The sequence below is a fragment of the Zonotrichia albicollis genome, unplaced genomic scaffold, assembly GCF_047830755.1.
Source record: "Zonotrichia albicollis isolate bZonAlb1 unplaced genomic scaffold, bZonAlb1.hap1 Scaffold_73_unloc_1, whole genome shotgun sequence".
Taxonomy (NCBI): domain Eukaryota; kingdom Metazoa; phylum Chordata; class Aves; order Passeriformes; family Passerellidae; genus Zonotrichia; species Zonotrichia albicollis.
The window spans coordinates 62,111-85,446 of record NW_027428459.1 but is presented as its reverse complement, the minus strand read 5'-3'; the positions used below and the strand labels follow the sequence as shown (position 1 = coordinate 85,446).

At 57.7% G+C, this 23,336-nt stretch overlaps 4 protein-coding genes across 4 annotated transcripts; all 4 read left to right on the top strand.

Moving 5' to 3' along the window:
• The first annotated feature begins 48 nt into the window (after positions 1-48).
• Positions 49-23,011, top strand: LOC141728018 (uncharacterized). Its single transcript, XM_074534311.1, has 3 exons — positions 49-177; positions 16,823-18,212; positions 21,586-23,011. Exons 2-3 carry the CDS (start codon positions 16,839-16,841, stop codon positions 22,621-22,623), a joined length of 2,412 nt encoding a protein of 803 aa, XP_074390412.1. The 5' UTR covers positions 49-177; positions 16,823-16,838; the 3' UTR covers positions 22,624-23,011.
• On the top strand, positions 365-6,795 carry LOC141728009 (uncharacterized). Its single transcript, XM_074534305.1, is given in 2 exon segments — positions 365-1,657; positions 4,897-6,795. Coding segments are annotated over 2 exon segments (2,787 nt in total). The 5' UTR covers positions 365-419; the 3' UTR covers positions 6,446-6,795.
• LOC141727998 (uncharacterized) lies at positions 7,248-9,438 on the top strand. Its single transcript, XM_074534294.1, has one exon. The coding sequence runs from the start codon at positions 7,614-7,616 to the stop codon at positions 8,772-8,774; it is 1,161 nt and encodes a 386-aa protein (XP_074390395.1). The 5' UTR covers positions 7,248-7,613; the 3' UTR covers positions 8,775-9,438.
• LOC141727974 (uncharacterized) lies at positions 12,726-15,804 on the top strand. Its single transcript, XM_074534262.1, has 3 exons — positions 12,726-12,794; positions 13,134-13,583; positions 14,154-15,804. The coding sequence occupies exons 1-3, from the start codon at positions 12,726-12,728 to the stop codon at positions 15,450-15,452; spliced, it is 1,818 nt and encodes a 605-aa protein (XP_074390363.1). The 3' UTR covers positions 15,453-15,804.
• Positions 23,012-23,336: the final 325 nt, after the last annotated feature.

The window sequence follows — 23,336 nt, the reverse complement described above, 5'->3', positions numbered from 1 at the left end:
GGAGAAGGAGGCGGAGATAACGCTGAGGAGCGGGAGGGGGGATGGAAAAGGAGGAGCGGGAGGAAGAGGAAGAGGAGGGACAAAGGCGGATCGAGGCTGAGCGGACGGATCCACGCGGTCGCCCAGGCTGAATTCGCAGCCCCCACCTGTGGGATCATCGCCCCCCGCATCGCGCCGGTGAGCAGGGACGGGAGCCCGGCCCTGATATCCCGGGGGGTGCCTGGGTTGGGTTTTTGGGGGGATGTTTGGAGAATGAAGAAGTCCAAGGCTGAGCGGAAAAGGCCCCTCGGGGGGACATCGGGGGGTGGCGGTGCCGTCCTGCCGGGGACGGCCTGGGGGGATCTCGTTGCCCTCGGCTGTGGCACGGAGGCAAATCCCATGGTGTCCTTGTCCTTCCTCCCCCAGAGCGGGAGCGGAGCATGGAGAGCAGGGAGGACAAATGCCCGCGGCAGGAGCTGGTGGAAGAGGCCGTTTTGAGCGGCTCCACGGCGCAGGAAGGCAACGGGGAGGAAAAGGCGCGGAGATGCCGCACGAGGAGGGGCTGCAAACGCAGCCGGCGGGGATGTGAGGGGGAAAGAGCCGGCCTGGGCCGGGAAGGCGGCCGGAGACGGAGGCAGAGGTCGGAGCTGGTGCTCCGTGAGCAGCTCCGTGATGGGGAGAAGCCCCACACGTGCGGGGAGTGTGGGAAGAGCTTCAGGTGGAACTGCCAACTGATCGAGCACCAGAGGATTCACACTGGGGAGCGGCCCTTTGAGTGTGAGGAGTGTGGGAAGAGCTTCAGGAAGAACTCCATCCTGATCAAGCACCAGAGGATCCACACCGGGGAGAAGCCCTTTGAGTGTGGGGACTGTGGGAAGAGCTTCAACCAGCGCAACAATCTGATCACGCACCAGAGGACACATAGTGGAGATGGGTCCCTTGAGTGTGGGGAGTGTGGGAAGAGCTTCAGTAGGAAATGCAACCTGATCCAGCACCAGAGGTCCCACATTCGGGTGAAGTCTAACGAGTGTGGGGAGTGTGGGCAGAGCTGCCGATGGAGGTCGGAGCTCATCAGGCACCAGAGGACCCACACTGGGGAACGGCCCTACAAGTGTGGGGAATGTGGGAAGAGCTTCATTAAGAGCTCTCACCTGATGCTGCACCAGAGGATCCACACTGGGGAAAAGCCTTTCGAGTGTTCCGAGTGTGGGATGCGCTTCAGCCACAGCTCCTACCGGAACAAGCACCAGAAGAGCCACACAGGGGAGAGGCCCTTCGAGTGTGACAAATGCAGGAAGAGGTTTCGGACCAGCACCCATCTCCTCAAGCACTATTGGATTCACAGAGAGGAGAGGCCCTTCCAATGCCCTGACTGTGGGAAGGGATTCAGGCAGAAGTCCCACCTCATCGCCCACCAGCGTATCCACACCGGGGAGAGGCCCTACGAGTGTGATAAATGCAGGAAGAGGTGTCGGACCAGCTCTGATCTCCTCCTGCACTATCGGATTCATACAAAGGAGAGGCCCTTCCGCTGCCCCGACTGTGGGAAGGGATTCAAGCACAACTCCACCCTCGTCATCCACCGGCGCCTCCACACTGGGGAGAGGCCCTACGAGTGTCCCCAGTGTGGGAAGAGCTTCTCCAGCAGCTCTCACTTGACCCGACACCAACGGAGCCACCACTAAGGGAAGCCCTGTGAGTGCCCCGAGTGCGGGCAGAGCTTCGTGCGCTGCTCCAGCTCCATCCCCCACTGGAGGAGGCACTGTGGGCACAGCCCTGGTCACTCACATTCTCTGTGACTCAGGTTGGGAACAGACATGGAGGCTTCAAATTTTAGTTTGGCTTTAATATTTCTTCTTTCTCCATCTCTTTGCACTGCAGAATCTACGAGGGATGGATCTGTCACCTCAAAACCACTCAAATCCCACTGAAAACTGCTCGATATTACCACAAAACTGCTCAATTGCAACTCAAAAATGTCAATGTCATAAAAAACTCACTCGATTCTCAGCCACCTGAGTAAGATTGGGCTGGAAGGAGACTGGGAGAAGCGTGATCTCAATTAGGGTGGTGGGATGGGGATTATCTTGGGCTGGGTGTGTGGGATGTATTTGATACTAAATAAAACTCTCAGACTTACTGAGTTCTCTCCCGTTCATGTGCAGTCCGTTGCAGATCTGTTTGCACAGTGCCGCCCCCCAGAGTGTCCCCTCAGAGTTGCCGCCCTTGGCCTGAGCCCGCCCCTTTCCCCTCACGGTTCCCGCCCTTTCCCTGCCCCCTTTCCCCTCACGGTTCCGCCCTTTCCCTGCCCCCTTTCCCCTCACGGTTCCCGCCCTTTCCCTGCCCCCTTTCCCCTCACGGTTCCCGCCCTTTCCCTGCCCCCTTTCCCCTCACGGTTCAGCCACCGGGATCGGGGGAGGAAGAGGATGGAGGGAGGAAGAGTCCGAGCAGCTGCCACAGCAGAAGAGGAGAGGGAGCATCTCGTGCCCCAGGCGCTCCCTCAAAGTGCCACAGCCCCAGAAGCATCGCCCCACATCCTGCTGGTTCCTGGGGAGGGGGAGCACGGCCCAAATATCCCGGGGGGTGCCTGGGTTTGGGGTTTGTTTCGGGGGGATGTTTGCAGCTGGCAGGGCCCCAAAGCCGAGCCGCAAATGGCCCTCGGGGAGACATCCGGGGTCTGCAGTGGCTGCTCCCAGTATGAGCCCAGTTGCTCCCCCGTGCGATTCCAGTTTCCTGGGCAATCCCAGTAATGGCCTGGTCATTCCCAGTATGGGCCTGTGCACTCCCAGTATCATCCTGGTCACTTCCCCTGCCTCCCTGCCTGATCCCAGTCACTCCCAGACGAGGTCACTCCCTCCCAGTGATTCCCCATGATGATGCAATTGTCTCCCAGCATGGTCCCAGTTGCTCCCAGTTCGTCCCACTTTCATCCAGTGTGTTCTCCGTTCTCCCAGTTGTCCCTGGCATAGTCCCAGGCACTCCCAGTGTGATCCCAGTCTCTCCCAGCAATGGCTCGGTCACTCCCACTCGCCCCCAGCGTGTTCCCAGTTCCCCCAACACCTTCCCAGTCAGTCCCAGTTTGGTGCCAATCACCACCTGCATGGTCTCCGACCCTCCCAGTATATCCCAGTTGCCCTGAACATTCTGGCAGTCATTGCCAGGCACTCCCAGTCACCTCAGCGTGGTTCACTTGCCCCCACTTTTACCCCAGTTGCTCCCAGTTCCTCTAATTCAGTCCCCAGTTGGCTCCCAGCATGGGCCTGGTAGCTCCCAGAAGCCCCCATTGAGGGTCCAATCACAGCCACTCTAATCCCAGTATGATTGTAGCCACTCCCAGTATGATCCCAGTATGATCCCAGCCCCCATGAGTGCGATCACAATCTGCCCTGGGAACGCAGTGTGATCTGGAATGATGTCTGTACAAACTCACTACAATCCCAGTGTCATCCCAGCGTGGTGTCAGTGCAAAGCCAGTACAGTCCCAGTAATTCCATGTACGACCCCGGTATGATGTCAGTACAGAACCAGTGCAGTCCCAGTCACTCCCAGTACGACCCCAGTATGATGTCAGTACAGAACCAGTGCAGCCCCAGTCACTCCCAGTACGACCCCGGTTTGATGTCAGTACAAGGCCAGTACAGCCCCACTCACTCCCAGTGTGATGTCAGTACAGAACCAGTGCAGTCCCAGTCACTCCCAGTACGACCCCAGTATGATGTCAGTACAGAACCAGTGCAGTCCCAATCACTCCCAGTACGAACCTGGTGTGACGTCAGTACAACGCCAGTACAGCCCCAGTTACCCCCAGTATGATGTCAGTACAGAACCAGTACAGCCCCAGTCACTCCCAGTATGATGTCAGTACAGAACCAGTGCAGCCCCAGTCACTCCCAGTAGGATCCCAGCGCAGCCCCGTCCCTGGCAGCGCAGCCACTGCTGGGATCCCCCAGCCCTGTGTGCGTTCCCCCCCGGCGGATGTGCCGAGAGGAGCCCCAAGGGCTGGCAGTGGCCAGGCAGGGTCCCCAGCAAGGCCCAGTTTGGATGTGCAGCCCCCAGTTTGCCCAGTTCGCCTCTCCTTTGGCCCGGGCCGGGTTCACCCCTCCCGCAGCGGCTGGAGCAGCCGAGAGCCCCGCGCTGCCCATCCCGACCTGTCCCGGCTCCATCCGCGCTCCTGCCGCGGCTGCGAGGGCTGCGGGAACGGGGCACGGAGAGTGCGGCTGCTGCTGGGGGAGGAGGAGGAGGGAGGGAAGGGCAGGGATGAACGATGAGGAAGAGGCGGGGTCGGGGGGAGCAGCAGGGGGTTGGGATGGAAGAGGAGGAGCGGGACGAAGAGGAAGAGGAGGGACAAAGGCGGATCGAGGCTGAGCGGACGGATCCACGCGGTCTGGAGCACAGCCTGAATTCGCAGCCCCCGCCTGTGGGATCATCTCCCCCCGCATCCCGCCGGTGAGCAGGGACGGGAGCCCGGCCCTGATATCCCGGGGGATCCCTGGGTTGGGTTTTTGGGGGATGTTTGGAGAATGAAGAAGTCCAAGGCTGAGCGGAAAAGGCCCCTCGGGGGGACATCGGGGGGTGGCGGTGCCGTCCTGCCGGGGACGGCCTGGGGGGATCTCGTTGCCCTCGGCTGTGGCACGGAGGCAAATGCCATCGTGTCCTTGTCCTTCCTCCCCCAGAGCGGGAGCGGAGCATGGAGAGCAGGGAGGACAAATGCCCGCGGCAGGAGCTGGTGGAAGAGGCCGTTTTGAGCGGCTCCACGGCGCAGGAAGGCAACGGGGAGGAAAAGGCGCGGAGATGCCGCACGAGGAGGGGCTGCAAACGCAGCCGGCGGGGATGTGAGGGGGAAAGAGCCGGCCTGGGCCGGGAAGGCGGCCGGAGACGGAGGCAGAGCTCGGAGCTGGTGCTCCGTGAGCAGCTCCGTGATGGGGAGAAGCCCCACACGTGCGGGGAGTGTGGGAAGAGCTTCAGGTGGAAGTACCAACTGATCGAGCACCAGAGGATTCACACTGGGGAGAGGCCCTTTGAGTGTGGGCAGTGTGGGAAGAGCTTCAGCCAGCACGCCCATCTGATCACGCACCAGAGGATTCACACTGGGGAGAGGCCCTTTGAGTGTGGGCAGTGTGGGAAGAGCTTCAGCCAGCGCTGCAATCATGTCAGGCACCAGAGGACCCATCCTGGGGAGGTGCCCTACGAGTGTGGGGAGTGTGGGAAGAGCTTTACCCAGAACTCCAGCCTGGTCAAGCACCAGAGGTCCCACCTTTGGGAGAAGCGCCACGAGTGTACGGAGTGTGGGCAGAGCTTCCGATGGAGGTCGGACCTGATCAGGCACCAGAGGACCCACACGGGGGAGAGGCCCTACGTGTGTGGGGAGTGTGGGAAGAGCTTCACAGAGAGCTCCAGACTGATCGTGCACCAGAGGATCCACACTGGGGAAAGGCCTTTCGAGTGCTCCATGTGTGGGATGCGCTTCAGCTACAGCTTCACCCGGAACAAGCACCAGAGGAGCCACACAGGGGAGAGGCCCTTTGAATGTGGGGAGTGTGGGAAGAGCTTCACCCAGAGCTCCAGCCTGATCAAGCACCAGAGGTCCCACCTTCGGGAGAAGCGCCACGAGTGTGGGGAGTGTGGGCACAGCTTCCGATGGAGGTCGCTCCTGATCAGGCACCAGAGGTCCCACACTGGGGAACGGCCCTACGTGTGTGGGGAGTGTGGGGACAGCTTCAGTAGGAACTCCCATTTGATCAGGCACCAGAGGACCCACACTGGGGAGAGGCCCTACGAGTGTGGGCAGTGTGGGAAGAGCTTCACAGTGAGCTCCAGCCTGATCGTGCACCAGAGGATCCACACTGGGGAGAGGCCTTTCGAGTGTTCCGAGTGTGGGATGCGCTTCACCCACAGCTCCGCCCAGAAGAAGCACCAGAGGAGCCACACAGGGGAGAGGCCCTTTGAGTGTGACAAATGCAGGAAGAGGTTTCAGACCCGCGGCCATCTCTTCCGCCACTTTCAGACTCACACAGAGGAGAGACCCTTCCAGTGCCCTGACTGTGGAAAGGGATTCCGGCAGAAGTCCACCCTCATCGCCCACCAGCGTATCCACACTGGGGAGAGGCCCTACGAGTGCGATAAATGCAGGAAGAGGTTTCGGACCAGCGGCCTTCTCCGCGAGCACTATCAGACTCACACAGAGGAGAGACCATTCCAGTGCCCCGACTGTGGGAAGGGATTCAGGCACAACTCCAAACTCGTCAGGCACCGGCGCATCCACACTGGGGAGAGGCCCTACGAGTGTCCCCAGTGTGGGAAGAGCTTCTCACAGAGCTCTAACTTGACCCAACACCAACGGAGGCACCACTAAGGGAAGCCCTGTGAGTGCCTCGAGTGCGGGCAGAGCTTCGTGCGCTGCTCCAGCTCCATCCCCCACTGGAGGAGGCACTGTGGGCACAGCCCTGGTCACTCACATTCCCTGTGATCCCTGCTGGGAAGACACATGGAGGCTTCAAATTTTGGTTTGGCCTTAATATTTCTCCCTTCTCCATCTCTTTGCACTCAAAAATCTACGAGGGATGGATCTGTCACCTCAAAACCACTCAAATCCCACTGAAAACAGATCAATCTTATCACAAAACTGCTTAATTGCAACTCAAAAAAGTCAATGTCATAGAAAACTCACTCAATTCCTCCACCACCTGAGTAAGATTGAGCTGGAAGGAGACTGAGAGAAGCGTGACCTCACTTAGGGTGGTGGGATGGGGATTATCTTGGGCTGGGTGTGTGGGATGTATGTGATAGAAAATAAAATTCTCAGAGTTACAGATTTCTCTCCCGTACATGTTCAGTCGGTTGCAGTTCTGTTTGCACAGTGCCGCCTCCCAGAGTGTCCCCTCAGAGTTGCCGCCCTTGGCCTGAGCCCGCCCCTTTCCCCTCACGGTTCCCGCCCTTTCCCTGCCCCCTTTCCCCTCACGGTTCCCGCCCTTTCCCTGCCCCCTTTCCCCTCACGGTTCCCGCCCTTTCCCTGCCCCCTTTCCCCTCGCGGTTCCGCCCTTTCCCTGCCCCCTTTCCCCTCACGGTTCCAGCCGGTTCGGGGAGAGGAGCAGGGCTGGGGGAGATGGAAGAGGAGGTATGAAGGCGGAGAGAGAGCAGCGATGGAAGGAGGGGAAGAAGGCGGGGTTGGGGAGGGGAAAGAGGAGAAGGGATGGAAGGGGCGGGATGGAAGAGGAGAAGGAGGCGGAGATAACGCTGAGGAGCGGGAGGGGGGGATGGAAGAGGAGGAGCGGGACGAAGAGGAAGAGGAGGGACGAAGGCGGATCGAGGCTGAACCGAGGGATCCACGCGGTCTGGAGCCCAGCCTGAATTCGCAGCCCCCACCTGTGGGATCATCGCCCCCGGAACGCGCCGGTGAGCAGGGACGGGAGCCCGGCCCTGATATCCCGGGGGGTCCCCGGGTTGGGTTTTTGGGGGGATGTTTGGAGAATGAAGAAGTCCAAGGCTGAGCGGAAAAGGCCCCTCGGGGGGACATCGGGGCGTGGCGGTGCCGTCCTGCCGGGGACGGCCTGGGGGGATCTCGTTGCCCTCGGCTGTGGCACGGAGGCAAATCCCATCGTGTCCTTGTCCTTCCTCCCCCAGAGCAGGAGCGGAGCATGGAGAGCAGGGAGGACAAATGCCCGCGGCAGGAGCTGGTGGAAGAGGCCGTTTTGAGCGGCTCCACGGCGCAGGAAGGCAACGGGGAGGAAAAGGCGCGGAGATGCCGCTCGAGGAGGGGCTGCAAACGCAGCCGGCGGGGATGTGAGGGGGAAAGAGCCGGCCTGGGCCGGGAAGGCGGCCGGAGACGGAGGCAGAGCTCGGAGCTGGTGCTCCGTGAGCAGCTCCGTGATGGGGAGAAGCCCCACACGTGCGGGGAGTGTGGGAAGAGCTTCAGGTGGAAGTGCCAACTGATCGAGCACCAGAGGATTCACACTGGGGAGAGGCCCTTTGAGTGTGGGCAGTGTGGGAAGTGCTTCAGCCAGCGCTGCAATCTTCTCAGGCACCAGAGGACCCATCCTGGGGAGGTGCCCTACGAGTGTGGGGAGTGTGGGAAGAGCTTTACCCAGAACTCCAGCCTGGTCAAGCACCAGAGGTCCCACCTTCGGGAGAAGCGCCACGAGTGTACGGAGTGTGGGCACAGCTTCCGATGGAGGTCGGACCTGATCAGGCACCAGAGGACCCACACTGGGGAGAGGCCCTACGTGTGTGGGGAGTGTGGGAAGAGCTTCACAGTGAGCTCCAGCCTGATCCAGCACCAGAGGATCCACACTGGGGAGAGGCCCTACGAGTGTGGGGAGTGTGGGCAGAGCTTCCGAGGGAGGTCGGACCTGATCAGGCACCAAAGGACACACAATGGGGAACGGTCCTACAAGTGCGGGGAGTGTGGGAAGAGCTTCAGGAGGAACTCCCACCTGATCCTGCACCAGAGGATCCACACTGGCCAGAGGCCTTTCGAGTGTTCCGAGTGTGGGATGCGCTTCAGCTACAGCTCCGCCCGGAACATGCACCAGAGGAGCCACACAGGGGAGAGGCCTTTTGAGTGTGACAAATGCAGGAAGAGGTTTCAGACCCGCGCCCATCTCTTCCGCCACTTTCAGACTCACACAGAGGAGAGACCCTTCCAGTGCCCTGACTGTGGGAAGGGATTCAGGCAGAACTCCAACCTCATCGCCCACCAGCGCATCCACACTGGGGAGAGGCCCTACGAGTGTCCCCAGTGTGGGAAGAGCTTCTCACAGAGCTCTCACTTGACCCAACACCAACGTAGACACCACTAAGGGAAGCCCTGTGAGTGTCCCGAGTGCGGGCAGAGCTTCGTGCGCTGCTCCAGCTCCATCCCCCACTGGAGGAGGCACTGTGGGCACAGCCCTGGTCACTCACATTCCCTGTGATCCATGCTGGGAACACACCTGGCTGCTTTTCCTTTTAATTTCACCTGAATTTTTTTCTCTTCTCGTTCTCTTTGCACTCCAAAAGCCAAGAGAGATGAATCTTTCACTGCAAAACTACTCAAATCCCAATGAAAACAGCTCACTCTTGCCCCAGAATGATGAATCCCTCCTGAGAAAAACTCCATGCCATACAAATTTTCCTCGATTCTACAGCCAGCCTGTGGTTTAGAGTAGTGGGATCTCAATTAGTGTGGTGGGGTGGGGATTGTGTGGAGCTGGGTGTGTGGGATGTATTTGATAGCAAATAAAACTCTCAGAGTTACTGATTTCTCTCCTGTCCATGTTCAGTCCGTTGCAGTTCTGTTTGCACAGTGCCGCCTGCTGAGCTCATTGTGTTTGTGTCCCTTTTTCTCTCCTGCCTCTCTTTGCCTGCTCTGTTTCTCTCTCAGTGTCTCCCTTGATCCTGGGACCACCAGAGACCCTGCCCTGATTTAATTGACCCATTGCCTGATTTAATTGACCCATTGCCTGATTTTATTGACCCCTGCCCTGATTTAATTGACCCATTGCCTGATTTTATTGACCCCTCCCTTGATTTAATTTACCCTTGCCTGATTTAATTGACCTCTGCCCTGATTTAATTGACCCCTCCCCTGATTTAATTTACCCTTGCCTGATTTAATTGACCCATTGCCTGATTTAATTGACCCCTCCCTTGATTTAATTGACCCCTCCCCTGATTTAATTGACCCCTTGCCTGATTTAATTGGCCCATTGCCTGATTTAATTGACCCCTCCCTTGATTTAATTGACCCCTCCCCTGATTTAATTGACCCCTCCCCTGATTTAATTGACCCATTGCCTGATTTAATTGACCCCTATCCTGATTTAATTGACCCATTGCCTGATTTAATTGACCCCTCCCTTGATTTAACTTACCCTTGCCTGATTTAATTGACCCATTTCCTGATTTAAATTTCACATTGCCCGATTTAATTGACCCCTTGCCTGATTTAATTGACCCCTGCCCTGATTTAATTGACCCCTCCCCTGATTTAATTGACCCATTGCCTGATTTAATTGACCCCTCCCTTGATTTAATTTACCCTTGCCTGATTTAATTGACCCATTTCCTGATTTAAATTTCCCATTGCCTGATTTAATTGACCACTTGCCTGATTTAATTGATACATTACCTGATTTAATTGACCCCTTGCCTGATTTAATTGACCTCTGCCCTGATTTAATTTTCCCTTGCCTGATTTAGATGACCCCTTGCCTGATTTAATTGATCCATTGCCTGATTTAATTGACCTCTGCCCTGATTTAATTTTCCCTTGCCTGATTTAATTGTCCCATTGCTTGATTTAATTGACCCCTCCCCTGATTTAATTGACCCATTGCCTGATTTAATTGACCCCTATCCTGATTTTAATTGACCCCTGCCCTGATTTAATTGACTCCTCCCCTGATTTAATTGATCCATTGCCTGATTTAATTGACCCATATCCTGATTTAATTGACCCCTGCCCTCATTTAATTGACCACTTGCCTGATTTAATTGACCCATTACCTGATTTAATTGATACATTACCTGATTTAATTGACCCCTGATCTGATTTAATTGACCCCTTGCCTGTTTTAATTGACTCCTGCCCTGATTTAATTGACCCATTGCCTGATTTAATTGACCTCTGCCCTGATTTAATTTTCCCTTGCCTGATTTAATTGATACATTACCTGATTTAATTGACCCCTTGCCTGATTTAATTGACCCATTGCCTGATTTAATTGACCACTTGCCTGATTTAATTGACCTCTGATCTGATTTAATTGACCCCTTGCCTGATTTAATTGACTCCTGCCCTGATTTAATTGACCCCTCTGTCCCCACCGACCCTCCCCTGAATATTAATTATTTTATTTCCCAATTATTATTTTAATTTCCAGTCCCAGGAGCTGAAGTCCTGAGGGCTGGCAGGGAAATGTCTCTGTAGGATTTTGCTCCGTTTGTCTTCAAGGTCGGGAACATCTTTTCCTGGCTGGGAGCTGGAATTCCAGACTTTTGGAATGTGTGGAGGGCGATAAGGACTGGGATTAAATATGGAGTGGGATCAATTAGGGACTGGGATCAAATATGGACTGGGATTAAATATGACTGGGATTAAATATGAATTGGTATTAAATATGGACTGGGATTAAATATGGTTTGGAATCAAATATGGACTGGGATCAATTAGGGAGTGGGATTAAATAGATTTGGATCAAATATGGACAGGGATCAAATAGGAACTGGGGTAAAATATGGATTGGGATCAAATCAGGACTGGGATCAAATATGGAACTGGGGTAAAATATGGACTGGGATCAAATATGGACTGGGATTGTGCAGACTGGGATAAACTGGACTGAGATTATTTAGACTGCAATAAAATATGGACTGGGAATCTTATGGATTGGGATCACACAGACTGGGATAAACTGGACTGGGATCAAATAGAGACTGGGGTAAAATATGGACTGGGATAAATCGGACTGGGATAAAATACGGACTGGGATAAAATACAGACTGGGATCAACTTTGGACTGGGATCAAATATAGCCTGGGATCAAATACAGACTGGGATGAAATAGGGGCTGGGATCATTTGGACTGGGATCAAATATGGACTGGGATCAAATATGGACTGGGATCAAATATGGACTGGGATTAAATATGGTTTGGAATCAGATATGGACTGGGATCAATTAGGGAGTGCAATTAAATAGATTTGGATCAAATATGGACTGGGATCAAATAGGAACTGGGGTAAAATATGGACTGGGATCAAATATGGACTGGGAATCTTATGGATTGGGACCATACAGACTGGGATAAACTGGACTGGGATCAAATAGGGACTGGGGTAAAATATGGACTGGGATCCTACAGACTGGGATAAACTGGACTGTGATTATTTAGACTGGGATCAAATCCGGACTGGGATCAATTTTGGACTGGGCTCAAATATAGCCTGGGATCAAATATGGACTGAGATCAAATATGGACCGGGACCATCCCGACAGGGACGGCTGCACCGGAACCGAGCGAGCTGAGGCCGTCCCGCCCCGCCCCGCCCAGTTCCCTCCCAGTCCCTCCCGGTTCCCTCCCAGTTCCCTCCCAGTCCCTCCCAGTCCCTCCCAGTTCCTCCCAGTCCCTCCCATTCCCTCCCAGTCCCTCCCATTCCCTCCCAGTCCCTCCCAGTCCCTCCCAGTTCCTCCCAGTCCCTCCCAGTCCCTCCCATTCCCTCCCAGTTCCCTCCCAGTCCCTCCGAGTCCCTCCCAGTCCCTCCCAGTTCCTCCCAGTTCCGCCCAGTCCCTCCCAGCCCCGCCCAGTCTCTCCCAGTTCCCTCCCAGTCTCTCCCAGTCCCTCCCAGTTCCTCTCAGTTCCCTCCCATTCCCTCCCAGTCCCTCCCCGTCCCTCCCCGTCCCTCCCAGTCCCTCCCAGTTCCCTCCCAGTCCCGCCCATTCCTTCCCAGTCCCTCCCAGTCCCTCCCAGTCCCTTCCAGTCCCTCCCAGTTCCCTCCCCAAACCCCTCGGAGCCATCGCGGAGCTCCCGGTGCCGATCCCGATCCCGATCCCGAATCCCGGTTTCAGTCTCGGTTCCGGTCCCGATCGCGGTCCCGGTTCGAGTCTCGCTCCCGATCCCAAATCCCGATCCCAGATCCCGATCTCGATCCTGTTCCCGGTTCGATCCGGTTCAGTTCGGTCCCGTTCGATCCGAGTCAGTTCGGTCCGGTTCGATCCGGTTCAGTTCAGTCCGGTTCGGTTCGGTTCGGTCCGGTTCACGGCACCGGGGATGAAGATCGCGATCTTTGGAGCCACCGCAGAACCGGGCGGGTCACGCTGGGGCTGGCGCTGGAGCAGGGTACGGGACACCCCGAAAACGGGCACGGGACACCCCAAAAATGGGCACTGGGATCCTGAAATTTGGGGGAATTTGGGACCCCAAATTCGGGAATGGACGGAGCCCAAAAATGGACACAGGGAGCCCAAAAATGGACACAGGGAACCCAAAATTTGTGAGAAATTGGGGAAACTTGGGACCCCAAAAACGGGCACGGGCACCCCAAAAATGGACACTGGGACCCCAAAATTTGGGGGAGTTTGGGGGAATTTGGGACCCCAAAAACCGGGAACAGTGGGACTTGGATCTGGTGCTCCGAGAGCAGCTCCGTGAGGGGAGAAGCCACACACGTGTGGGGAGTGTGGGAAGAGCTTCAGGTGGAACTGCGAACTGATCGAGCACCAGAGGATCCACACTGGGGAGAGGCCCTATGAGTGTGATAAATGCAGGAAGAGGTTTCGGACCAGCACCCATCTCCTCAGGCACTATTGGAGTCACAGAGAGGAGAGACCCTTCCAATGCCCTGAGTGTTGGAAGGGATTCAAGCGTAACGGCAACCTCGTCACCCACCGGCGCATCCACACTGGGGAGAGGCCCTACGAGTGTCCCCAGTGTGGGAAGAGCTTCTCACAGAGCTCTAACTTGACTCGACACCAATGGAAGCACCACGAAGGGATGACCTGTGAGTGCCCCGAGTGCGGGCAGAGCTTCGTGCGCTGCTCAACCTCACGGATGTGGATTGTTATGGGCTGGCAGAGAATGATGTATTTGACAGCAAATAAAAGTCTGAGACGTACAACTTTCTTTCACGTTCATGTTCAGTTGCTTGCAGTTCTGTTTGCAGAGTGCCGCCTCCCAGAGAGTCCCCTCAGAGTTGCCGCCCTTGGCCTGAGCCCGCCCCTTTCCCCTCACGGTTCCCGCCCTTTCCCTGCCCCCTTTCCCCTCACGGTTCCAGCCGGTACGGGGAGAGGAGCAGGGCTGGGGGAGATGGAAGAGCAGGGATGAAGGCGGAGAGAGCGCAGCGATGGAAGGAGGAGAAGAAGGGGGGGTTAGGGAGCAGGAGGAGGAGAAGGGATGGAAGGGGCGGGATGGAAGAGGAGAAGGAGGCGGAGATAACGCTGAGGAGAGGGCGGGGGGATGGAAGAGGAGGAGCGGGAGGAAGAGGAAGAGGAGGGACAAAGGCGGATCGAGGCTGAGCGGACGGATCCAAGCGGTCTGGAGCCCGGCCTGAATTCGCAGCCCCCGCTTGTGGGATCATCGCCCCCGGAACGCGCCGGTGAGCAGGGACGGGAGCCCGGCCCTGATATCCCGGGGGGTGCCTGGGTTGGGTTTTTGGGGGGATGTTTGGAGAATGAAGAAGTCCAAGGCTGAGCGGAAAAGGCCCCTCGGGGGGACATCGGGGGGTGGCGGTGCCGTCCTGCCGGGGACGGCCTGGGGGGATCTCGTTGCCCTCGGCTGTGGCACGGAGGCAAATGCCATCGTGTCCTTGTCCTTCCTCCCCCAGAGCGGGAGCGGAGCATGGAGAGCAGGGAGGACAAATGCCCGCGGCAGGAGCTGGTGGCAGAGGCCGTTTTGAGCGGCTCCACGGCGCAGGAAGGCAACGGGGAGGAAAAGGCGCGGAGATGCCGCTCGAGGAGGGGCTGCAAACGCAGCCGGCGGGGATGTGAGGGGGAAAGAGCCGGCCTGGGCCGGGAAGGCGGCCGGAGACGGAGGCAGAGCTCGGAGCTGGTGCTCCGTGAGCAGCTCCGTGATGGGGAGAAGCCCCACACGTGCGGGGAGTGTGGGAAGAGCTTCAGGTGGAACTGCGAACTGATCGAGCACCAGAGGATTCACACTGGGGAGAGGCCCTACGAGTGTGGGCAGTGTGGGAAGAGCTTCAACCAGCGCCATAATATCATCACGCACCAGAGGACCCAGACTGGGGAACGGCCCTACGTGTGTGGGGAGTGTGGGAGGAGCTTCATAGTGAGCTCCAACCTGATCGTGCACCAGAGGATCCACACTGGGGAAAGGCCTTTCGAGTGTTCCGTGTGTGGGATGCGCTTCAGGTACAGGTCCGCCCGGAACAAGCACCAAAGGAGCCACACAGGGGAGAGGCCCTTCGAGTGTGACAAATGCAGGAAGAGGTTTCGGACCCGCGCCGATCTCTTCCGCCACTTTCAGACTCACACAGAGGAGAGACCCTTCCAGTGCCCCGACTGTGGGAAGGGATTCAGGCAGAAGTCCCACCTCATCGCTCACCGGCGCATCCACACTGGGGAGAGGCCCTACGAGTGCGATAAATGCAGGAAGAGGTTTCGGACCAGCGGCCATCTCCTCCGGCACTATCAGACTCACACAGAGGAGAGGCCCTTCCAATGCCCTGACTGTGCGAAGGGATTCAAGCGCAACTCCCACCTCATCGCCCACCAGCGCATCCACACTGGGGAGAGGCCCTTTGAGTGTGACAAATGCAGGAAGAGGTTTCAGACCCGCGCCCATCTCTTCTGCCACTTTCAGACTCACACAGAGGAGAGACCCTTCCAGTGCCCTGACTGTGGGAAGGGATTCAGGCAGAACTCCACCCTCATCAGGCACCGGCGCATCCACACTGGGGAGAGGCCCTACGAGTGTCCCCAGTGTGGGAAGAGCTTCTCACAGAGCTCTCACTTGAACACACACCAACGGAGCCACCACTAAGGGAAGCCCTGTGAGTGCCCCGAGTGCGGGCAGAGCTTCGTGCGCTGCTCCAGCTCCATCCCCCACTGGAGGAGGCACTGTGGGCACAGCCCTGGTCACTCACATTCTCTGTGATCCATGCTGGGAACAGACATGGAGGCTTCAAATTTTAGTTTGGCCTTAATATTTCTTCTTTCTCCATCTCTTTGCACTCCAGAATCTACGAGGGATGGATCTGTCACCTCAAAACCACTCAAATCCCACATAATACATCTCGATCTTACAACAAAACTGCTCAATCGCAACTCAAAAAAGTCAATGTCTTAAAAAACTCACTCGATTCTCAGCCACCTGAGTAAGACTGGGCTGGGAGGAGACTGGGAGAAGCGTGACCTCAGTTAGGGTGGTTGGATGGGGATTATCTTGGGCTGGGTGTGTGGGATGTATTTGATACGAAATAAAACTCTCAGAGTTACTGATTTCTCTCCCGTTCATGTTCAGTCACTTACAGTTCTGTTTGCACAGTGCCGCCTCCCAGATTGTCCCCTCAGAGTTGCCGCCCTTGGCCTGAGCCCGCCCCTTTCCCCTGACGTTGCCCGCCCTTTCCCTGTCCCCTTTTCCCCTCACGGTTCCGCCATTTCCCAGCCCCCTTTCCCCTCACGGTTCCCGCCCTTTCCCTGCCCCCTTTTACCCTCACGGTTCCGCCCTTTCCCTGCCCCCTTTTACCCTCATGGTTCCGCCATTTCCCTGCCCCCTTTCCCCTCACGGTTCCCGCCCTTTCCCTGCCCCCTTTTCCCCTCACGGTTCCGCCATTTCCCTGCCCACTTTCCCCTCACGGTTCCAGCCGGTTGGGGGAGAGGAGCAGGACTAAGGAAGAAAGAAGGGGAGGGATGAAGGCGGAGAGAGAGCAGCGATGGAAGGAGCGGAAGAAGGCGGGGTTGGGAGGAGAAAGAGGAGAAGGGATGGAAGGGGCGGGATGGAAGAGGAGAAGCAGGCGGAGATAACGCTGAGGAGCGGGAGGGGGGATGGAAGAGGAGGAGCGGGAGGAAGAGGAAGAGGAGGGACAAAGGCGGATCGAGGCTGAACGGACGGATCCACGATGTGGAGCCCGGCCTGAATTCGCAGCCCCCGCCTGTGGGATCATCTCCCCCCGCATCGCGCCGGTGAGCAGGGACGGGAGCCCGGCCCTGATATCCCGGGGGGTGCCTGGGTTGGGTTTTTGGGGGGATGTTTGGAGAATGAAGAAGTCCAAGGCTGAGCGGAAAGGGCCCCTCGGGGGGACATCGGGGGGTGGCGGTGCCGTCCTGCCGGGGACGGCCTGGGGGGATCTCGTTGCCCTCGGCTGTGGCACGGAGGCAAATCCCATGGTGTCCTTGTCCTTCCTCCCCCAGAGCAGGAGCGGAGAGCATGGAGGACAAATGCCCGCGGCAGGAGCTGGTGGAAGAGGCCGTTTTGAGCGGCTCCACGGCGCAGGAAGGCAACGGGGAGGAAAAGGCGCGGAGATGCCGCACGAGGAGGGGCTGCAAACGCAGCCGGCGGGGATGTGAGGGGGAAAGAGCCGGCCTGGGGCGGGAAGGCGGCCGGAGACGGAGGCAGAGGTCGGAGCTGGTGCTCCGTGAGCAGCTCCGTGATGGGGAGAAGCCCCACACGTGCGGGGAGTGTGGGAAGAGCTTCAGGTGGAACTGCGAACTGATCGTGCACCAGAGGATTCACACTGGGGAAAGGCCCTTTGAGTGTGAGGAGTGTGGGAAGAGCTTCAGGAAGAACTCCATCCTGATCAAGCACCAGAGGATCCACACTGGGGAGAAGCCCTTTGAGTGTGGAGAGTGTGGGAAGAGCTTCAACCAGCGCAACAATCCGATCACGCACCAGAGGACCCATAGTGGGGATGGGCCCCTTGAGTGTGGGGAGTGTGGGAAGAGCTTCACTAGGAAATGCAACCTGATCCAGCACCAGAGGTCCCACATTCGGGTGAAGTCTAACGAGTGTGGGGCGTGTGGGAAGAGCTTTACCCAGAACTCCAGCCTGGTCAAGCACCAGAGGTCCCACCTTCGGGAGAAGCGCCACGAGTGTGGGGAGTGTGGGCAGAGCTTCCGATGGAGGTCGCAGCTCATCAGGCACCAGAGGACCCACACTGGGGAACGGCCCTACGTGTGTGGGGAGTGTGGGGACAGCTTCAGTAGGAACTTCCATTTGATCAGGCACCAGAGGATCCACACTGGGGAGAGGCCCTTTGAGTGTGGGGAGTGTGGGAAGACCTTCACAGTGAGCTCCAACCTGATCGTGCACCAGAGGATCCACACTGGGGAAAGGCCTTTCGAGTGTTCCGTTTGTGGGATGCGCTTCAGCTACAGGTCCGCCCGGAACAAGCACCAGAGGAGCCACACAGGGGAGAGGCCCTTCGAGTGTGACAAATGCAGGAAGAGGTTTCAGACCCGCGCCGATCTCTTCTGCCACTTTCAGACTCACACAGAGGAGAGACCCTTCCAGTGCCCTGAGTGTGGGAAGGGATTCAGGCACAACTCCAACCTCATCGCTCACCGGCGCATCCACACTGGGGAGAGGCCCTACGAGTGTGATAAATGCAGGAAGAGGTTTCGGACCAGCGGCCATCTCCTCGAGCATTATCAGACTCACACAGAGGAGAGACCATTCCAGTGCCCCGACTGTGGGAAGGGATTCAGGCAGAATTCCTACCTCGTCACCCACCGGCGCATCCACACTGGGGAGAGGCCCTACGAGTGTCCCCAGTGTGGGAAGAGCTTCTCACACAGCTCTAACTTGACCCAACACCAACGGAGGCTTCACTAAGGGAAGCCCTGTGAGTGCCTCGAGTGCGGGCAGAGCTTCGTGCGCTGCTCCAGCTCCATCCCCCACTGGAGGAGGCACTGTGGGCACAGCCCTGGTCACTCACATTCCCTGTGATCCATGCTGGCAACACACCTGGCTGCTTCTCCTTTTAATTTCACCTTAATTTTTTTCTCTTCTCGATCTCTTTGCACTTCAAAAGCCAAGAGAGATGAATCTTTCACTGCAAAACTACTCAAATCCCAGTGAAAGCAGCTCACTCTTGCCCAAGAATGCTCAATCCCTCCTGAGAAAAACTCCATGCCATACAAATTTTCCTCGATTCTACAGCCGCCAGGCTGACATGGGGTTGGGAGGTGATTTACAGTAGTGGGATCTCAATTAGAGTGGTGGGGCGGGGATTGTGTGGGGCTGGGTGTGTGGGATGTATTTTATAGCAAATAAAACTCTCAGAGTTACTGATTTCTCTCCCGTTCATGTTCAGTCCGTTGCAGTTCTGTTTGCACAGTGCCGCCTCCCAGAGTGTCCCCTCAGTTGCCGCCCTTGGCCTGAGCCCGCCCCTTTCCCCTCACGGTTCCCGCCCTTTCCCTGCCCCTTTCCCTCACGGTTCCCGCCCTTTCCCTGCCCCCTTTCCCCTCACGGTTCCCGCCCTTTCCCTGCCCCATTTCCCCTCACGGTTCGGCCACCGGGATCGGGGGAGGAAGAGGAGGGAGGGAGGAAGAGTCCGAGCAGCTGCCACAGCAGAAGAGGAGAGGGAGCATCTCGTGCCCCAGGCGCTCCCTCAAAGTGCCACAGCCCCAGAAGCATCGCCCCACATCCCGCAGTTTCCTGGGGAGGGGGAGCGCGGCCCAAATATCCCGGGGGGTGCCTGGGTTTGGGGTTTGTTTCGGGGGGATGTTTGCAGCTGGCAGGGCCCCAAAGCCGAGCCGCAAATGGCCCTCGGGGAGACATCCGGGGTCTGCAGTGGCTGCTCCCAGTATGAACCCAGTTGCTCCCCCGTGCGATTCCAGTTTCCTGGGCAATCCCAGTAATGGCCTGGTCATTCCCAGTATGGGCCTGTGCACTCCCAGTATCATCCTGGTCACTTCCCCTGCCTCCCTGCCTGATCCCAGTCACTCCCAGACGAGGTCACTCCCTCCCAGTGATTCCCCATGATGATGCAATTTTCTCCCAGCGTGGTCCCAGTTGCTCCCAGTTCCTCCCACTTTCATCCAGTGTGTTCTCCGTTCTCCCAGTTGTCCCTGGCATAGTCCCAGGCACTCCCAGTGTGATCCCAGTCTCTCCCAGCAATGGCCCGGTCACTCCCACTCGCCCCCAGCGTGTTCCCAGTTCCCCCAACACCTTCCCAGTCAGTCCCAGTTTGGTGCCAATCACCACCTGCATGGTCTCCGACCCTCCCAGTATATCCCACTTGCCCTGAACATTCTGGCAGTCATTGCCAGGCACTCCCAGTCACCTCAGCGTGGTTCACTTGCCCCCACTTTTACCCCAGTTGCTCCCAGTTCCTCTAATTCAGTCCCCAGTTGGCTCCCAGCATGGGCCTGGTAGCTCCCAGAAGCCCCCATTGAGGGTCCAATCACAGCCACTCTAATCCCAGTATGATTGTAGCCACTCCCAGTATGATCCCAGTATGATCCCAGCCCCCATGAGTGCGATCACAATCTGCCCTGGGAACGCAGTGTGATCTGGAATGATGTCTGTACAAACTCACTACAATCCCAGTGTCATCCCAGCGTGGTGTCAGTGCAAAGCCAGTACAGTCCCAGTAATTCCATGTACGACCCCGGTATGATGTCAGTACAGAACCAGTACAGCCCCAGTCACTCCCAGTATGATGTCAGTACAGAACCAGTGCACCCCAGGCACTCCCAGTACGACCCCGGTATGATGTCAGTATAGAACCAGTACAGCCCCCGTCACTCCCAGTATGATGTCAGTACAGAACCAGTACAGCCCCAGTCACTCCCAGTATGATGTCAGTACAGAACCAGTGCACCCCAGGCACTCCCAGTACGACCCCAGTATGATGTCAGTACAGAACCAGTACAGCCCCAGTCACTCCCAGTACGACCCCAGTATGATGTCAGTACAGAACCAGTACAGGCCCCGTCACTCCCAGTATGATGTCAGTACAGAACCAGTACAGCCCCAGTCACTCCCAGTACGACCCCAGTATGATGTCAGTACAGAACCAGTACAGCCCCAGTCACTCCCAGTATGATGTCAGTACAGAACCAGTACAGCCCCAGTCACTCCCAGTACGATATCAGCGCAGCCCCGTCCCTGGCAGCGCTGCCACTGCTGGGATCCCCCAGCCCTGTGTGCGTTTCCCCCTGGCGGATGTGCCGAGAGGAGCCCCAAGGGCTGGCAGTGGCCAGGCAGGGTCCCCAGCAAGGCCCAGTTTGGATGTGCAGCCCCCAGTTTGCCCAGTTCGCCTCTCCTTTGGCCCGGGCCGGGTTCACCCCTCCCGCAGCGGCTGGAGCAGCCGAGAGCCCCGCGCTGCCCATCCCGACCTGTCCCGGCTCCATCCGCGCTCCTGCCGCGGCTGCGAGGGCTGCGGGAACGGGGCACGGAGAGTGCGGCTGCTGCTGGGGGAGGAGGAGGAGGGAGGGAAGGGCAGGGATGAACGATGAGGAAGAGGCGGGGTCGGGGGGAGGAGCAGGGGGGAGGTTGGGCTGAAGAGGAGGAGCGGGAGGAAGAGGAAGAGGAGGGACAAAGGCGGATCGAGGCTGAGCGGACGGATCCACGCGGTCTGGAGCCCAGCCTGAATTCGCAGCCCCCGCCTGTGGGATCATCGCCCCCGGAACGCGCCGGTGAGCAGGGACGGGAGCCCGGCCCTGATATCCCGGGGGATCCCTGGGTTGGGTTTTTGGGGGGATGTTTGGAGAATGAAGAAGTCCAAGGCTGAGCGGAAAAGGCCCCTCGGGGGGACGTCGGGGGGTGGCGGTGCCGTCCTGCCGGGGACGGCCTGGGGGGATCTCGTTGCCCTCGGCTGTGGCACGGAGGCAAATCCCATGGTGTCCTTGTCCTTCCTCCCCCAGAGCAGGAGCGGAGCATGGAGAGCAGGGAGGACAAATGCCCGCGGCAGGAGCTGGTGGAAGAGGCCGTTTTGAGCGGCTCCACGGCGCAGGAAGGCAACGGGGAGGAAAAGGCGCGGAGATGCCGCTCGAGGAGGGGCTGCAAACGCAGCCGGCGGGGATGTGAGGGGGAAAGAGCCGGCCTGGGCCGGGAAGGCGGCCGGAGACGGAGGCAGAGCTCGGAGCTGGTGCTCCGTGAGGGGCTCCGTGATGGGGAGAAGCCCCACACGTGCGGGGAGTGTGGGAAGAGCTTCAGGTGGAACTCTGAACTGATCGTGCACCAGAGGATTCACACTGGGGAGAGGCCCTTTGAGTGTGGGCAGTGTGGGAAGAGCTTCAGGTGGAACTCTGTACTAATCACGCACCAGAGGATCCACACTGGAGAGAGGCCCTTTGAGTGTGGGGAGTGTGGGAAGAGCTTCACAGAGAGCTCCAGCCTGATCGTGCACCAGAGGATCCACACTGGGGAAAGGCCTTTCGAGTGTTCCGTGTGTGGGATGCGCTTCAATCAGAGCTCCGGCCTGAACAATCACCAGAGGAGCCACACAGGGGAGAGGCCCTTCGAGTGTGACAAATGCAGGAAGAGGTTTCAGACCCGCGCCCATCTCTTCCGCCACTTTCAGACTCACACAGAGGAGAGGCCCTTCCAGTGCCCTGAGTGTGGGAAGGGATTCAGGGAGAACTCCAGCCTCATCGTCCACCAGCGTATCCACACTGGGGAGAGGCCCTACAAGTGTGATAAATGCAGGAAGAGGTGTCGGACCAGTTCTGATCTCGTCCTCCACTATCGCATTCACACAGGAGAGAGGCCCTTCCAATGCCCTGAGTGTAGGAAGAGATTCAAGAAGAACTCCACCCTTGTCATTCACCGGCGCATCCACACTGGGGAGAGGCTCTTCGAGTGTGACAAATGCAGGAAGAGGTTTCAGACCCGCGCCCATCTCTTCCGCCACTTTCAGACTCACACAGAGGAGAGACCCTTCCAGTGCCCTGAGTGTGGGAAGGGATTCAGGCGGAAGGCCCAACTCATCGCCCACCAGCGTATCCACACAGGGGAGAGGCCCTACGAGTGTGATAAATGCAGGAAGAGGTTTCGGACCAGCACCCATCTCCTCCAGCACTATTGGATTCACACAGAGGAGAGGCCCTTCCAATGCCCTGAGTGTGGGAAGGGATTCAAGTACAACTCCCACCTCGTCAGGCACCGGCGCATCCACACTGGGGAGAGGCCCTACGAGTGTCCCCAGTGTGGGAAGAGCTTCTCACAGAGCTCTAACTTGACCCAACACCAACGGAGGCACCACTAAGGGAAGCCCTGTGAGTGCCCCGAGTGCGGGCAGAGCTTCGTGCGCTGCTCCAGCTCCATCCCCCACTGGAGGAGGCACTGTGGGCACAGCCCTGGTCACTCACATTCCCTGTGATCCATGCTGGGAACACACATGGAGGCTTCAAATTTTGGTTTGGCCTTAATATTTCTTCTTTCTCCATCTTTTTGCACTCCAAAATCTACGAGGGATGGATCTGTCACCTCAAAACCACTCAAATCCCACTGAAAACAGCTCAATTTTACCCCAAAACTGCTCAATCGCAACTCAAAAAAGTCAATGTCATAAAAAACTCCATCGATTCTCAGCCACCTGAGTAAGATTGCGCTGGAAGGAGACTGAGAAAAGCGTGATCTGACTTAGGGTGGTGTCGTGGGGTGACAGCCTTTATCCCAATATCGTGTGTTATGTCTGGCAGCTGTGCCTTTTCCCCCACCCCCCCCCCCCCCGGCAGTCTGGCTGTGGCGGGATGGGGAAGAGAGGAGGAGGGGGGGGGGGGGGTGTGACCAGGCACTTTTTGGCTTTTTGCTTTTGCTGCTTGGCTTTGGCTAGCTGCTGCTTGCTTGCTTGCTTGCTTGCTTGCTTGCTTTTTTTGCTTTTGCGCTGTTTTTTTCTTTTTCTTTTGTTCTCTCTCTCTCTTTCTTACCCTCCCCCAAGATACTGGACCGGCTCCGGATCGGACCTGCGAGCTCCAG

Excerpts from the sequence above, each read along its gene's own strand:
- LOC141727998 (XM_074534294.1), top strand. The coding sequence starts at position 7,614 with ATGGAGAGCAGGGAGGACAAATGCCCGCGGCAGGAGCTGGTGGAAGAG.
- LOC141728018 (XM_074534311.1), top strand. The coding sequence starts at position 16,839 with ATGGAGGACAAATGCCCGCGGCAGGAGCTGGTGGAAGAGGCCGTTTTG. Across the intron at positions 18,213-21,585 it reads GCTTCTCACACAGCTCTAAC|CTGATCGTGCACCAGAGGAT; the intron begins TTGACCCAACAC and ends TGGAACTCTGAA.
- LOC141727974 (XM_074534262.1), top strand. The coding sequence starts at position 12,726 with ATGAAGATCGCGATCTTTGGAGCCACCGCAGAACCGGGCGGGTCACGC. Across the intron at positions 12,795-13,133 it reads GGGGCTGGCGCTGGAGCAGG|TGTGGGAAGAGCTTCAGGTG; the intron begins GTACGGGACACC and ends ACGTGTGGGGAG. Across the intron at positions 13,584-14,153 it reads GACGTACAACTTTCTTTCAC|GCCCCTCGGGGGGACATCGG; the intron begins GTTCATGTTCAG and ends TGAGCGGAAAAG.